Source organism: Chaetodon auriga, chromosome 16 (assembly GCF_051107435.1).
Source record: "Chaetodon auriga isolate fChaAug3 chromosome 16, fChaAug3.hap1, whole genome shotgun sequence".
Lineage (NCBI taxonomy): Eukaryota > Metazoa > Chordata > Actinopteri > Chaetodontiformes > Chaetodontidae > Chaetodon > Chaetodon auriga.
The window spans coordinates 11,298,995-11,316,102 of NC_135089.1; the positions used below are offsets into that span (position 1 = coordinate 11,298,995).

The 17,108-nt window shown below is 41.0% G+C and overlaps 3 protein-coding genes across 3 annotated transcripts; 2 read left to right on the forward strand and 1 right to left on the reverse strand.

Moving 5' to 3' along the window:
* The first annotated feature begins 3 nt into the window (after positions 1 to 3).
* LOC143333442 (winged helix repair factor 1-like) lies at positions 4 to 2,605 on the forward strand. The gene is made up of 7 exons (XM_076751480.1): positions 4 to 153; positions 685 to 780; positions 875 to 1,017; positions 1,106 to 1,341; positions 1,611 to 1,708; positions 1,836 to 1,983; positions 2,320 to 2,605. Exons 2-7 carry the CDS (start codon positions 687 to 689, stop codon positions 2,363 to 2,365), a joined length of 765 nt encoding a protein of 254 aa, XP_076607595.1. The 5' UTR covers positions 4 to 153; positions 685 to 686; the 3' UTR covers positions 2,366 to 2,605.
* Positions 2,606 to 2,702: 97 nt separating this feature from the next.
* rac1b (Rac family small GTPase 1b) lies at positions 2,703 to 8,348 on the reverse strand. Its single transcript, XM_076751481.1, has 6 exons — positions 7,996 to 8,348; positions 6,517 to 6,588; positions 5,839 to 5,956; positions 5,520 to 5,582; positions 4,459 to 4,618; positions 2,703 to 4,368 (listed from the first exon to the last, which is right to left on the reverse strand). Exons 1-6 carry the CDS (start codon positions 8,028 to 8,030, stop codon positions 4,238 to 4,240), a joined length of 579 nt encoding a protein of 192 aa, XP_076607596.1. The 5' UTR covers positions 8,031 to 8,348; the 3' UTR covers positions 2,703 to 4,237.
* A 1,514-nt stretch (positions 8,349 to 9,862) lies between these two features.
* smim10l3 (small integral membrane protein 10 like 3) lies at positions 9,863 to 12,411 on the forward strand. The gene is made up of 2 exons (XM_076751646.1): positions 9,863 to 10,207; positions 11,451 to 12,411. The coding sequence occupies exons 1-2, from the start codon at positions 10,028 to 10,030 to the stop codon at positions 11,469 to 11,471; spliced, it is 201 nt and encodes a 66-aa protein (XP_076607761.1). The 5' UTR covers positions 9,863 to 10,027; the 3' UTR covers positions 11,472 to 12,411.
* The last annotated feature ends 4,697 nt before the right edge of the window (positions 12,412 to 17,108 follow it).

Here is a 17,108-nt window from a genome sequence, read left to right on the forward strand (position 1 = left end):
TCCAATCCGCTAGTTGATAGCCGAGGTACTTCCTACAAAGAGCCCATTAAAGACGACTATTCAAGTTGTTGGTTGATACCGTTAACGCTGGGTGGTGTTGAATGGGATCAGAGCGATGTGAACAGCTGTATTGATGCTGCAATTAGCTATCAGGTAAGTGTTTCCACTGGAGTCGTTTTAAGTATTTGTTATTTGTGTATTCAGTGTAAACACAAAGGGGTGTTAGCTAGCCAGCTGCATTAGCATGGCTATCACAAGTAAGACAAAAAGAAATGATTGAACCGGTGGATCGTGCCAAACTGTGTGGGTGTCATCAAGATGCGTTTCTCAAGTGAATCTCAGCGATTATTTGGGTTAAAAACCTGGACTAGCTGGTAACTGGCATCTTCAAAAGACGAGTTAGCTAAGTTTCTGTCGGAAGACAAGCTAACAGTGAGCTAAATTTGATCGTGACACTTGTTTGTCCCGCTTAGAAAAGGCAAGCATCTCACAAAAGGAGAACTAACCGTTATTTATAGGGAAGTTTAAAGGTTGGCAGGGGAGGATTTGTCTTAGATTATAAAGCTGTTTTTCTGAAAGCCCAAAATAAAAAGCTCTGAGGGGGGTCCATGGAGAAAAGCAGCTGCCTGCGTGAACAGGTTTTTTCTGCAAGTCATGGTTTCTCAACCCGTATTTCTCCTGCAGGTATGAACAGGAAACGGGCTCTAATTTCAGACACTTTCAAGGCGAAGAAAAGAAGAAACGGCCCAGAGAAGTTTGGAGCTGTCAGTAATGGAGACGGTAGGTGTTGATTTTGAAACGGCCAATGAAAGTCTCTTTGAAATCTCATTTAAGGATGTAAAATTCACTTGTCATCTGTTTCTTCTTCTCAAAGGACCAACTGATATCAAATCCACCCTCGAGTACCTCATGACACTGTTCCCAAGGAAGCTCTTCAATGACACCTTGCCTCAAATTGTTCTTAAGCACCAACTCTACAGCATACACGATGACAAGACTTTAGTGGACAAGGAGCTGGTGAGATGGCTGTTTGTTGTCGGGAAGGTCATATGTTCATTCATCTGATTGTGAAAATGCAACCCGCTGCCCTCCTTGTGGTCCACAGAGTAAGCTGCGGGAGCAAGGGGAGCTGCTGATGTTCCAGCTCGGGTTTGATGCAGAAGCTTTCGGGCTGATTTTTGCGTCAGATTACAAGGCCAAAGTGCTGGCAGGAGAGGAGGGCCGAGCGACGCGAGCAACGGTGGAGAAGTTCTTGGAGAAAGTGCTGTCGTCCTGCACGGACCTGAGCTTCAGCAAAGACAAGATGCTCAGGGAGTTCCTCTTCACAGACTCTGAGATAACGTACGCAACGGCCTAGTGATTCATTCAAAAATGATTCATTGTTTGAGAAAGCCACACCTATCTTTAGACAAAATTGTTTGCATGAAACTAAAACACTGTACTTTGCATCTGAGTAATAGTGCAGCTATGAAAGCCAGTATTGTACAGTTGACTCAGTTTAACTGTGTGTGTTTTTCTGCTGTGTTTGGAGCTTTGATTTACTTTAAATACTTAGTTCTGAGACCTCAGACTTTAATAAAGACCACACATATTATTTTCTCACCATGTAGGCAGCTGGTTAAGTCAGGGGTCCTGACTGTGAGGGACGCAGGCAGCTGGTGGCTTTCCATTCCCAACTCAGGCAAATTCACAAAGTACTTTATACAAGGTGGGTGTTAAAGTCTCAACAATACTTTGCATTCATGATGTCATGTGTAAATGTCTCATTTTTACTACATTTTTGACAGGCCTTTGCAAATTGGAATGGTTTGTGTGTAACCATCTTTCCCTGTTAGGTCGTAAAGCGGTGCTCGGCATGGTGAAGAAGTCCAAATATAGCGAGGTCTTAAAGGCAGAGCTGGAAGAGCGGCGGACAACTTCACATGTGAAATTCCACATGAAATACCACATCCATGACATTGTTGGCGCAGAGCTGGTGGAGAGGTAATATTTGGTTTGTACAGGTTGCATGCTGTTCTGTTTCTGAAAAGTGTGGATTTTAAATGAGAGGTTTTGCAGTAGGTCAGAGTTAAACCCATCTGTCAGATGAAAACTGATTTGAAGGTTCTTCATGCAGCTGCTTTCTCGTTTACGATCCTCTCAGCCCTGTAATTGAGGGGTTTTCGGTTGCCCACAGGCAAGATGTTGGTCCTCAGGTGTTAAAATATGTGCACAGTGGTCTTGTCAAAACAATCAGAATGGAGCTATGATTGAACTCCACCGATGAATCGAACCAATTTCACGACATAATTTACTGAATAACACCTGTTTTCCTCCCAGCATACCAACAACTTCAGGGACATTGTTGAGATTTGTTGACTCCTGAACCACAACAACAAGGCGGACTGATCTGTGCTTCGTCGAGAGCAGTGAGCAACTGAAGATGAGAAATGCTTCACATGTACAACGACTGTGAAAAGTATTTTGTAAGAGGACTTGAAGTAAATTAATTTCAGATTTAGATTCTGTGCCAAATGTATTATAAAACCTTGTGGGTTTATGAGTTGTCAATTATGTTGACATGACCATTTATCTTGTAATTAAAAAGAAAGATTTTCTTTCCCTCATGTGTGAGTTGTTATTTAAACATTATTGTGTGTGTATTAAGTGTTTCATGGAGGGAAAACTGGGGCTGTGTTGTGCAACAACGAGGCAGAATAGAGTCTGTTTTACTTGAATTTATTGGCTTTCTCAAAAAGTGACAATAGCTTTTATCCATAAAACTAAAGAGTCACAACATTGGCTTGAATTAAAGCACAGCTTGATGTCTGAATACAATACAGATGAGCAACATGTACTTAACCCCTGATCTAGTAGTTCAAATACATTTTGTAAATAGGAAAAAAATATAACTGTAGCAATTCTAGTCTTAGTTTTCAGTATATGTTGCACATACATGCTATCAGCATTAATTACAAAAAGCTAGGCTTGTAGGGAGATTAAGGTAGCGTTAACTGCAGAGGTAATAAACAAAGGATATTCATAGTGTTAGTTTAACAATACAGTGAGTGAAGTGTAACTTCTGTGAAGAAAGATACAAAATAGTCAAATCACATGATTATAACAAAAAGATGAGTACACTGTATACTACATCATAACCGACAGTAGCTTGTTACTGTTATTAGCAGGAATTAATGATGCTCTTCTTAGTGACATTGCTTAGCCAGTAGTGATGCTATTAAAAATCAAAATGTGCTGCACAAAAGGTTTCTGATAAATGCCCACAGAGCATTAAAGGTGCTCTTGTTCCCCGCCACCAAAACACCTACACAGTTCTAATCCAATTTCTAATAAAAGTTTTCAGCGTTGCACTCCTGGGCAGCGACACAGTGGAAACACGTCTATTGCAGAGAGGAAAGAAAAATACCATAAACTTGACAGGTCCGATTGGAGCTAAACATAAAATACTGGATCATTTCGATTTTTATGGGTGTAATAGCACTGTTGGTGTCGGAAGATCTGTTCCCAGCCTGTGTTTTCAATATGTGGCAGGCGTCATTCAATCTGTGAGAACCAATGAACAAACATGAATCATGCGCTGCGACTGAAAACAACTAATTTGAGGCAAAAATAACTTCACAAATGGTTACTTGAAGTTGGTTGTTGACAGTGAGACGACACATGAGCGCCCTTACGAAGTGAGACTGATAAAATGCTACGGATGGTGGAGCTGAGCAAACAGCGGCACACAACAGCAAACTGTCAGCTGTATTTTGAAGGTTTAAAGGTGTGAGACAATCCGACGAAAGGTTCTACTTTCTGCTAAAATACAGCACGTCTGCACAATGTATTTGGCAATATTTCTTCCACTCAAAACAAACAAGACTGTAAACAAACAAAACAAAAAAAAAAAATTGGACAACCAGTGGAAGAACAAATTGAAAACATTCCACGGTCCATTTTACAAAACATCCAATCCATTTTAGAAGGCCTCGAGAATTTCAGTTCACGTGTTTGTACAGTATAGGTTGGGAAAGAACTAGGGTCTATGATCGTCTAACCCCTCCTCCTAAGTCTGACCCCTATGTCAAATTTTTCATGGAAACAGTTGGTATAACTGCTGTAGCTACACTTATGGAAGGAAAGAATCTGAAGTACTTTGTTTTTGTGTGTATACTTGTGTGTTTCTCCTGTGATCTTCAGCCACCCTCACCACTAGCGGTCATGTTCCCCTGTAACCATCCCAGTGGAGGAAGTCTTAGAGGAGAGTGCACTTCTTCCCCTTCTTCTTGGCGGGTGGAGGGCAGAGGACGGCCCGGATGGCCTCGTCGAACACAGTTTTAAGGCCACGCTGAGTCAGGGCTGAGCACTCCAGGTACTTGACGGAACCTGATGAAACAGAAATATTTGTTTTCCTTAAATATTTCAGCAGGGGGGTAAAAAAAAAAAAAAAGTCAGAAATATCAGTAAAGTTGTTACCAATCTCTTTGGCCATCGCCAGTCCTTGGGGATATGTAATTGGAGAAAGTTTCTTCTCCTTCAGCTTCTCCATGGTGTCCTTGTCATCTCTCAGATCCAGTTTGGTACCCACCAGGATGATGGGAGTGTTGGGACAATGGTGTCTCACCTCAGGGTACCACTGCACAGAAACCACGACACTGAGGAGTTAGGAGTATAACTTTCCAAACCTGTCTACATTAACCCAAACATGAATTACAGCCTGATTTTTTCTTTTGGCCACAGTCTGACTGATGTGTTGCATTTATAATTTATTGGGGGCTAATGAACAGTGTGCAGATACTGCTTAATCTGCTGCCTTCAGGATCTCACTGACTCTATTAAGATTTCATGTTCATAAAGCTGCCTCATGTTGAACTGAGCCGCAGTGATAGATGCCCTGCATTAAAACAGAGCAGGAGGCGGCACTGGTGGGGCCGTGTTGTTCAAATAAATCCTAGTCGTGGACAGATTGTGTAAGAATGGTTTCTTATAGCTCAAAAATAATTCCCATTCAGAGCAAAGAGATTAAAACAATTAGTGAACGTCTCAGCCTGCACTTATTGTGAGTCACTTTATTGTCAGTGCAGTGGCTTTTGTCCATTGCTTGATGGGAGGACAGCTGTATAGCATATAAAAAGGTGTTGTCTTCTGTGGTACCAGATACCCCCCACCTATGCCCAAAGATGGCTGGCTAACCCACTACACACACACTTTGACAGTCTTTAGACATAGTTTTGATAAATAAATGTTTTTAACTAATTATTTCACTGGATGGCAGTGGCACCATTAACCAACGTGTCTCAACATCTTTAACCACATTAAATGTGTCATTGCTGGTGTTTCATCACACACCCCAACGTCAAAACCACTAATTTTAATAACGAGACTGTGAAGAATAAGACGATGATTACTGATCTAATAAATACATCTGGATTTTCGGCAGAAACCTGTAATTAAATATGTGGGTGAAAATAAATCTTTACAAATCTGAGTCATCCCTGGAGAAAAATCCAAACGCCACGTGATAACACTCCACTCACCTTGGCACGGACGTTTTCAAATGAGGCAGGACTCACAAGCGAAAAGCAGATGAGAAACACATCCTGGTAAGAAAAGGAAAACAATCAGAGTCCATAACTATCACTTCCTGTTGAGAACAGTAGAAACTCTGGCGTACAAAGGTGTGGCTTTTTTCTTTCCCTCTAACTTCCTCATTCATTCTGGGCACCCAGACTTTCCAGAAGGATTATGTAAGAGCGCCGCTGAAATCAATAGAATCACAAAGGGTGAAATATAACACAGCATCGCCTGACTGTTCGTTTTTTTTTAATCTTTTTTTAATTTTTTTTTTTTAAATACCGTCTGTGGGTATGAAAGTGGGCGGAGTCTGTCATAGTCTTCTTGTCCTGCTGTATCCCAAAGGCCCAGGTTCACCGGCTTCCCGTCAACCATAACATTGGCAGAGTAGTTGTCGAACCTGACAGAGGGTGACGATGTGAAAATGAGCTCAACCCATCAGGATTAATGCAAACTGATAAAATATTAATAATAACATAACATGTGACTGGAGACAAACCAAAGTCTCAGAATGGAAAACAAGCTCTTAATTGATCCATCCTGCCCTTTTTGCTTCTTAAGCTGGCTCTTCAGAATGACTCATCGCTTACTTAACACAGCTCGTCCAAACCAAAATCTTGTTTATCAACAGCCCCGAGTCAGTCCATGCCACACTGACAGTGATACAGATCAGCATACTTCACATAGCTGGTCTAGCATCAGATAGGCTGCAGTTTTTCCTCTTAACTTCCTGCATCATATTCGAGTAATCATTTGTTTTATACTGTGCCACAGCAGTGATTGTAACCTGTTTTATGAGATATCAAACTTTCATATAAATACAAAGTGAAGAGCAAGTTGCCACTTCATTTATGCAGTGACTGTATAGGAAACAAGGGTGGAGACAAATGATGGGCTCCTAATGTGGACAGACTTCCAGTCTTACATAAATAAATCAGGGCTGCAGTCTCAGATACTCACACTGTGGGGATGTACTCTCCAGGAAAGGCATTGGTGGTGTAGCTGATGAGCAGGCAGGTCTTACCCACAGCTCTGGAAGGCAGAAAGCGAGGAAAAATGACTTGCTTGGTGTTCATGATTTCACCCTGAAACACTGACTATAGCCATCCTGGGGATGAACTGCCATGGCTCCCTACTTGGTACAACAGCACATAACCAGGAGGTCAACAGTAGGGTTGCAACTAAAAATGATTTTCAGTTTCAATTCATCTGTAGATCATTTCCTAAATTACACACCAAAACATCAGAAAAACAGTGAAAAATGCCCAGAAGTTTCCAAAGTAGACATATTGATTCCTCTTTTTGTCCAATCTATGGTTCAAAACACAAAGATATGCCATTTACCATCACAAAAACACTAAGAAATCAGCAACTATTCACATTTGGGAAGCTGTGAACTTTCAGCATTTTTGCTTGTAAAATACCTTTAATTGATAATCAAATGTCAGGATTTCTATGATTTTCTGTCAGTCTGCGAATTCATTAATCAACCAACCATTTCAGTCTCCAAGTCCAAAACACATACAGATGTTAAATGCACCCTGGTCTTGTGTTGATATCTGGAATTTGTTTTTGCAACATATGCATGCAAGATCACTAGAGGTGTATTATGCCAAATATGAGGTCATGTACCCCTCTGTGTGAGCCCCGTCTACTGCAAGGTTTCCCCCTTCAAAGTCCAAAATAATAAATCAAACACAGCCACAGGCCCATGAATGACTGTGCTGCTGTGGTATCCACCACACCCTGAAACAGAGGTTATGAGTCTATTTTCATCCCACATATTGTTACACATATGAAAGTCAGGTTTAGCTGACCAGTCTGCTGCAGAGGGAGCCTTTTAACTGTTGAGAAGCCGAAAAAACGCCGCATGTGGGACATAATGGTGCATCACCCAGCAACTAACACCCGTGAAATGACGGACACAAACAAAAAGCTTAGTTCTTTAAATTACCCAACTGATAAGTAACTGTTGCCATACTCAAAGTTAAAGTCTTGTTAAAAGGGATGGGTGACCTGCCCGGTGATGTCTGACTCACCCCACAATGAGGAAAACAACGTAACCGGGATAATGTAGCGTTAAGTCAAAGATTAGCCAACCACTTGCGTACCAGCTATTTTGTAATACAGTAATTTGCCATATCAGTGATATAACATTAGTGGCGATTAACTCGTATCAGGGTGCCTAAAGCTTAATAAAAAAAATTAATGTAACATGACGGTAAACAGGTAGTTGAAGTCAAAACTTGGTGGCTAACTTTACCGTTACAAAAAATCTGAAGCTAACCGAGTTGCCGTTAGCTAGTGCGGTGACAGGTAACACTACAGCTACCATTACAGCTAACACTATAGCTAACTCTACAGCTAACACTACACGTCGTCATTCAAGTTAAATGGTCAGTCGGAGGTACAAACTCAGAGTCAGCTCGATTAACTTACCCATCTCCGACAACGACACACTTTATGGCCTGCATTGCGCCGCAGCTTGAGGAATGCTAAGTTAGCCCGGGAGCCAACTAACGTTAGCTCACAAGTCTCTTTTCCTTTGTCCGGATTTGCTCGCTGGTGAAATGTCCCAACAGCGTTTCGCTAACGGTCTCTGGTAATGTAGTGGCGCTCCCGAGATGTGGAAAAAGCGTGTGGAGAACTTACAGCAACTTATAGGGGACTTTAACGCAAGTTTACTCAGAAATTCCCTCGCAACATTCCCATGCTTTCGTGGGCTGATCGGGAAGCTATGAAGCAAAACAGCGGCCACCACCCCTGAGGAGAAAAAAAATGAAATTAGCCACGACCACCAGGTGGTGCATCCGGTGCAATGGCTTGAGACGTCCACAGAAACTTTGATAATCTGAAACAAACAACCGGAAGTCCACCCCTTTTTTTAAATTCAGACAAATAATCAGACAAAGTGTGTCGGGAGGTTAGTCTATTGAAAATAAAATTTTAACTTGAACACTTTAGAGATATAATGAACAATAAAAAGTAGGACGGACTATTAAGAGTGTGACACGGATTGAGGACCTGACGTCACCTCCACAATGATGATGGCTGATGTCCCTGTACTGTGTCTTCTAGGTTGTGCGCTGTCCCCAACAAGCAATTCTCTCAATCTATATCACATATGGTATAACTGACTGAAATTAACACTTCCCGGTTGTAAATATAAAAGTTTAAATTTGTCAACAACCGAGTAGAGCTGAGAAAGTGTTTGTTATTCTTTCATAACTACATAAACTTAAATAAGAAGATCAGAAATCTCAGACAAAATGTAACTCTTTCATCAGTGAGATGTTTTGGGGTATCTCTTTGTGTAACTAACCAGATATTGCCATTCTGTGGTAAGAAATATTGTGTCTGCAATGCAGTAGGTGTCTTTCAAAATAATGCACCATTTCTGGTAAAACCTGTGTTGGAGAGGTTAAGACTGGATATTAAATGTAATCCTGCTCTTTTATTGTATACACACAAATATATGATGGGTGGATGTTGAGCATTTTATAAGAACAGAGACTGAGCAGATGATCCAACTACAGGATGAAGATATTTAATGCTGAAATATATATATTCGATCAGCCAATTAATACGGCAATCTACTGGCAGAAAGTTAACTCCTGGAAATTTTGATTGTCAGTCAACGGGCTGAAATGGAAAAGTCAAGCATTTAATGGTTGTCAAATGCAAGATTTACTGCTTTTATCTGTTCATTATTCGTTATATATTTCAGGCTTTGGACCGTTGGTTGGATAAAACGAAAAATTGAAGACGTCACCTTGGCCGCTGGTAAACTGAGATAATAAAGCTTTATTTATAGCGCCTTTCATACAGCGATTGCAGATGGGTAATTTTACAATTATCTGTCATTTTGTAGACTTTAAATGACTACTGAGATTAATCAATAATGACCATCATTGTCACTAGCAACACCAATTTTTATTCTATTAATTTGTGTGTCTTCAAAATTATGTAATTTCTGTATTTATTAATAGGAAAATTCCACATCCATAAAAAAGAAACGGACTGACACTATATTTATGGCCACAGTTGCCTATTAATAACTATTTGAATGATTGAAAAACAAGATGGCTGTCAAATCTCATATTATGTTAGTTTATTTTTTATGGAGTTATGTAATTTTGATTATATGTATAGACAATGCTACGACAATTGATTCAAATTAACAATAATGTTAATAATAATAACTATCTGCCTGAAAGTCTTTGCACGGGGCTGAAATTCAGTGCGATCCAAACTTCCGCGTGTGTCACACCGTTATGAGTCCTCCAATTGACCATAACAGGAATCAGTAGAGAAGCCGTCTGGGTGGAGCAGCTCCGCCAGCACAAACGGCCGATGTAAAAATGGAGCTCGGTGTCAGTCAGCGATAGAAAATGAACTGTCTCTTATCAGCCATCACTTCGCTCCTTCGTCCATCTCACTAACAGACACCGTCGCCGTAGACATCGCCTGTATGGCGGGTCTGTCTTACTTAGTGCTCCGATTTTCGGGCTCCGCTGGTCGGACTTACGGAGTGTTTTCCAAAGGTTTGACGAGGACTTTGTTGATATTTTTTGATCTCGCATGGCGACTGCGAATCAGATTCCCCTATGTTTACCTCGTCGCTTCGATGATGTTTAATGTCAGACTGCAGGTAATTATTTCTTGATTATTAAGCGCAGCACGGTGGCCTCGCCTCCTGTGAAGTTTTCCAGCTCGCTCATGTAAATAAGCCAGCAGCTGATGGGAGAGGCCCTTTAACGTTGAGAGAGTCATAAACATTGTTGTGTCTGAAGCCATGTCAAAATGTCTGACATTTTATACTAAGATTTGTCCTCTCCAAATAGATCAACTTAAACTCCATTTAAAAGCAGTTGCCAGTTTATTAGGAACAGCTCATACTAATGAAGCCTGATGTCCTGATATAATCACTGTACTAATAAAGGTTATAGCTTTCAGTTTTTGTTCAGACTCTTCCAGAGAGAGAGGGCTTCACTCAGCTGTTTGGCCAGTGTGGTGGCTGCAGGTTGTGGTGCTGTGAAGTTCTGTTCCATTAAATTAACATGTGTTTCTCATGTTTTGTCCACCGCATTCACACCAGTGAGGGCAGACTGAATATGAGATACAGTTCTCTGTATAACACATTTTTTTAATATTATTATTCTTTCAAACTGTGACCATGATGCATACTGAGGGGATATTTTACTATAATAATGGTGACAGTTCCTAAATGACCTTAAACCTTGGTCTGTACTGCAGCTTCCTGTTACTTATCAGATGGCACTGAAATGAAATATCTGCAACAAGCTAATATCTGCAAAGGAGCTAATATATCGACCAGGCTGAGTTATCTGTCTCACTCATATTTCCATCACAAGTCTCAATTTATTATCATGCAAAACCAACTGAAATAGAAAGTGTTCACATTTGAGATGTTGGAGCCTGCAATTTTTTGCTTTGTTGCTTAACAGTGATCAGAGATTGATTGATTAGCAGCTGTTTAGCGTGACTCTTGAACAGATTTTTATGACTAAAATGACATTTAAGCAATTAATAAGATGATTAAATGAGAGTTAAACTACTTTCTGATCTTAACACGTCAGCTGATGTCTCAACCGGTCAGCTTCTTCTTTGGTTTGCTTTTGTTGTCATGATCATCAAAATCATGACCAACGATTTTCTGGTGATCATCTAATTGAGTAACTGACTAATTGTTTCAGATTCAAGTGAATTTATAATCCAGCAGCATCTCAAAATGAGCCCTGATGTTAATTAACTGACAACTGAGTGTGTGCCGCTGACTTAAAGATGGAGAGGAATGACCTGTTAACATTTTAATGCACGTCACTGCCAACATAAATATCTGTCTTATCCACTCATTTTGCATGTCTTTTCAGGTCCACATCGAAATCCACTGAATCCTCAATGCCTGCATTTGGATTTCAAACAATAAATTGTGAGCGCTGCAGTGTTTCAGCCCTCTTCAGAACAAACTGTCCGCCACTGCACAGCGATGTGTAGGACGAGGACACATCATTCTGCAAGCTGGTGTGACAATGCAACAAAGTGACACCGCTGGCCGGCCGCTCGGCCCTCGTCACACGAGCCCAGTGCCTTTGCGGGGGAAAGGACGGCAGTGGCGTCTGCTGAAATGAGCCGCGGCGAGCGGTGATGTGCGAGGGTGAAAGCATGCCTCAGGTTCACCCGTTTAAGTTGCCACCTGAGATCCAGGAGCCGCCCGTCGTGTCCCTGAAGACTGTGTCAGATGAAGGGTGGATCCTCACGCCGCCTCCTCTCTCTGGATGTCGGGGACTTTGCTGTGAAAACAGATGATTGTTACTGTGGAACTTTGTAGCTACTCTTTTATTGTCTGACGTGTGTGTTTATTGGGTGCTTAGTGTAAACATCTCACTTTAATTTAAAGAGCAAATATCTGCACCACATGACACTAACGAGCACGGTTGTTGTCCTCTGTGGCTCGGACGCTGGATTTGAGGTTGGGATCAGCTGTTTAATCGGTACATGAGCTTTCAGCAGAGGTTTGGTGGAGGATAACGATACAGCCGCCGCAGGTGACCTACTGGAAAACTCAAACGCAAATCGATTCACTGCATGTCATCTTTGTGTTCATACACACACGCCGTCACACTCGTCGTGTTTCTGCATTCTGTATCAGTGGCACTTTGGAAAGGTTGAAGTTGAAAAAATGTGGCTTGGAAGATATATATATATTTTTTCAGCTGCATTTGTCACAAGTTTTTGTTTCTGTGAAAAAAAAAGTGTGTGGGGGGTTTTGATGTAGCAGAATTGAGGGTAAGGATGATTGAATATGGGAAGTAATAAATCAATGAAATGATCATTCTGAACTTTTTCAGTCATTCTTATTACCATGCATTGATTTAACTGCCTTTTTATCCCTTTAGTTTCACATATATTTTCCCATTTTTTACATGTCTTTAGCAAAATGTGGCAACCCCCCCCCCCCCCCCCAATCTTCCTTTACTGTCTCCTTTACTTTTACTTCCCATTGTTACAATATGCAGTTTAAATAAATAGAGCAAAAGGGGGAACATATCAAGTGCCACACTCGACACTCAGCTTTCTATAGTTCACAGCAAGTTCGTTTGCTCTACTGGTGATGCACATATCAATAAACTCAAGATTCAGACTGTTAAACTGTAAGAAAGAGCACCCTGTTCTCTGTGGGAATATTGTTAAACAGAATTTCTAAGATCGTGACAATCACATCTCTCCAAAGCTGCTAAAACAGTCTAACACACCCCATATATAAGGAGGAAGAGTTCCTTGAGACTCAATACAGATAATACAAATACCAGAGAAGCCATCATTATATATTTAGGACAAACAGTCCAGGCTTCATTTTAAGGCTGCAGTGCAGCCAGATATAAGAAAAATGTGTCTTTAAGGTGCACAAATAACTTGATTTAATTTTCCAAATCTTACCCCTTCACATTTCTTGTCACCTCTCTTGACACATACACAGACAAGTATGTGACAAAACCACTTCTACAGCTGTGACATTTCTTTAAAAATAGCTCACTGTGGCATGAACTCACCACATTATATCATTAAATTCATCAGTTAGGGTGTATTCCACAGCTGCAGCTGAACATGCCTGACTAGATTTGCCTTAATCAACCCAGACAGTGAAGATCTGCTCAGACACCTCCCTCCTCTGCTGGTGAAGCATGACTGTGTCGTAGTACCTCATCTGTCCACACGGGGGAAGCAGCCTCTCACAGTAGAGGGTGTGTGTTGAAAAGCCGGAGCTGTCAGCCTCAGTGAAGAGGATGCTGGTGATGAAGGGAAGACAGACACAGGTAATGAAGCTGTAATATAACAGCTCTTTGTCTTGCTGTACGGCCAATTCTGCTGTTCGATAGCGACAAACTGTGTCATTCACACGGTAAACTGGAGAGAAACTGTAAACTTAGCTTGCACTGTGATGTGTTTTTGCTTCTTCTCCTGACCCTCAAAAGAATAAAAACAGCACTTCTTTTAGTAGACCCTCAAACTGCGACACTCTCGCTCATCCCAAATTGTCCCCAGCAAACTTATCCTCACCAGTCACTCTGATGCCAGGCTGCAGTGTAAAACCATCAGGGGTTGCCAAGGCAACTGTATTTCTCCATGTGACAGACAAACCTTCCTGCCCCCCCTTTCTGGAAAAAAAGAGGATTTATTTCTGAGGGATTTGCCAGAGGAAAATATTTTAATAGGGTTATCATAGAGGACTGGCAGAAAGACAGAGAGAGAGATCTATAGATGAAGGATAAGTCGGGTTATCTTTACTCTGTTTTTGCCAGCCATCATTTGTACCCTCAGAAAAAAAGGGGGTTGTGGAATAAAGATTATAGAGTTTTAGCCTTTGGCGTCTGCAGCAGCTCACATGTGTTTTATTTGACTGAGTGTGAGAGAGTGATAATGCTGCGAATGGAAATGGCAGGGATTCAATTAAAGCTGCAATGCAGTATATTTAAAGTACAACCCACTTCCTTACATATTATTCATAAACTTTAAACAATTCATTTTCTGTGGGATCTTGAGGGTTGGTGTGTTTGGATATTCTGGTCTTTCAGTATGTGAAACATTAGCTCGGTTAATGTTTATCCAGGTTTGATCACAAACCAGTTTGACAGGTGAGATCTTAATAGTTTGATGTTTTTAACATGCAGTCTTCAAGCAGATGCCTCTTTTTCTTTTATCAAAGATGATAAACTCAGTCTGGTGGTTGAGTCCTTTCCCATAGCCTGACTGGACTTTATAAACCTCCTACTCTCAATAGTAAAAGATCTCCTCTTCTCTAGTTTTCTTTGTAGAGTCACAATTTAAATGAATGTGACACCTTTGTGAGGATTTTTATTCACGTCTTTTCCCTCTGCCTTAAAGGAATAGTTCAACATTTTAGGAAATACGTTCATTTGCTTACTTGCTGAGAGTTAGACGAGAAGATTGATACCACTCATGACTGTAAGCAAAGCTGGAGTTAGCAATCACTTACTTTAGCTTAGCATAAAGGCTGGCTACAGCTAGCCTGGCTCTGTTTAAGGGGAATGTGCTGGACTTCACTTTGGTTTTTGTACAAATTAAACAAACACTGTGTGTTAATTGGTGAGCTTTAAAAGTGCTGGAAGATGGGTTTTGTTACATTTGGACGAAGGCTAGCTTTCTCCCTCTTTTTCCCATCTTTATGCTAAGCTAAGCTAACTGGCTGCTGGCTCCAGCTACATATTTAACGTACAGATTTGAGGGTGGTATCAATCTTCTCATCTACCTCTCGGCAAAGTGAATAAATAAACAGGATGTCTCAAATTGCCTAAACATTCCTTTAAAACAAAGTACTGCCTGGGGAACATACAGCAAATCCCAGGATTTCTTGATGGTAAACACACGTAGGATCTATACCAGGTGACACTGAAGAGAAACTTTAGTTTTAGAGCTGAAAAAGCAAACATTTTCCTCCACAGTTTCCTTCACCCATCAAATCCATTATTTCATTTATTTTGGCAATAATAACTTTGGTTAATAACCACAATCAGGCCGTTTTTTATTTCCTATTTTCCCTGTAAAGTTGAATCAATCACAGTGCATATCTGAACCTTTAGATCATGCCTCTGTTACACTTCATTTTGAAAATCCTGAAACTGTTTGTCTGCTTCTCAGCCAAACAGGAAACAAGGCCTGATTTTAAACTAAACATCAGGTCCTGGAATCAGACCCTGCACCAGACAAATTTATCTTAACGTTAAAACTGAGTCAAGATGCCAAAATGAGGAAGAAAAGACGTTAAACTTCACATATTACTCCTTGTGTGTCCAATCATAGCTGTTCTTTAGGTTAACAAACAGCATTTTTAGTGTGATGTGATGTACATGAGCGTGCCTGCCACACATTAATACACCACATCCATGCTTAGAGAATGGATTACCAATGCTAAATGTAATCAAACATTAATCCACACGATTTGAGCTTTGATGCATTAGTCTTTAAACTGTGATTTATGCTGATCCCTCTCACCCTCAGTTTGAGGTTTCGGTGGAGCATTACTGTGCCTAACGTCCTCTTTGTGGTTATTCAAATAGACCCGAGTTGCGCCTTTGGTTTAAATGCTGCTGACTGGGGACGAAAGGCGTATGCAAAGCGTTAAAAAGGATGAGATCAGGTGCTGAGATGAGCTCCAAGCTGACCTCAAAACTGAATCAAAGGAGTGCGAGTGAGTGGGGGAGGAGAGGGGAGGAAGCAAGAAAAGAAAGAGAGAAACATGGAGGAGGGAGGGAGATTTGTGTTTGTTGTGTTTCCTGTAGTCATATTTGGGGGACCGAAATAGGTCACACAGGCAAGAGAGCATTCAAATATGTAGTTGTTTTGCTGGTGTCTTTTTAAAATTGACATTCCTGCATTCATTTGTTGGATAAACACATTTTATATTGAGTAGAACGTCAAAAATAAGTGAAAATAGTTGTTTCACTTGATGTATTTGTGTTATATCTGAAAAAAAAGCACAAGCTTTGTGCTGGACTGCCACAGAAAACCCAAATATTACTCTTGATTTTGCATCATTCTTTTTCTGCAGCATCAATGCACGTTACATTTTTTTTTGTGTCGACTGCTGCATTTGACTAAACAGCTTATTTTTCCAAACTACAGAGTGGTATTAAAGGATCATAGTTCAGCTACTGGTGTTTTTCATGCTTTTATCTCATCCAGCATGTTGCACCCCCAAGTTACACTCGTCTATGTCGTGCTGTAGTATTCTCATCGCATAATCTCTCCGCTGATAATCACCGAAATAACATCTTAGGTAGCTGATGATGTTCTTTCAGTTCATAATTGAGCAGGATGTAAAACCTTTTGTAAAGCTTGAGAATGAACTATACGCACAGTAGTGAAATTCCTTGGAGGAATAACCTTTATGGTTTGTTATGTAACCACAGCAGGTCTAGGAGGATTGTACTTCAGATGTAGGGGCACACACACACACAGCTTCACGCACAGGTTCTCGGGTATACACTGCTGCCTTTGTGCTCAGCAGACACGCTCCAAATAAAGACTCTACTCATATGTGTTCTTGGATCCAGAAAAATCAACCCGACTTTGCCCTTCGATCAGATGGCGGCAGGAAAGAACTGGCCGAGATGCGGAGCTGGATATTCAACCAACGTGAAGGAAGGAGGAAATCCTGCTGCCCTCTGCTTCCTGTGACCTCCATCACCCAAATATTAACCCCCTCACCTTGGACAACAGGAAGGAGGTGTGAAACCCCCGTCACATCCCCTGGTTTAGGACAGTCTGGTCCATGATTTGAGGTATAAACACAGAGAGGAAGATGGACGGGGAACTCCCAAGCATCGGTGGAAAAACATCACCTCTGAAACAGCACAACAATTTAAAATGACTCAGTCAAAGGATTTCTGAGGTGAAATTCACTGTGTCATTTCTTCCTCAGCTTAACATGAGCAATGGCCCTTTCACTTTGGAGAGAAAACCCACTAACATCTGGCTTTATCGTCAGTGTGAAAGGGTTCATTCATTCA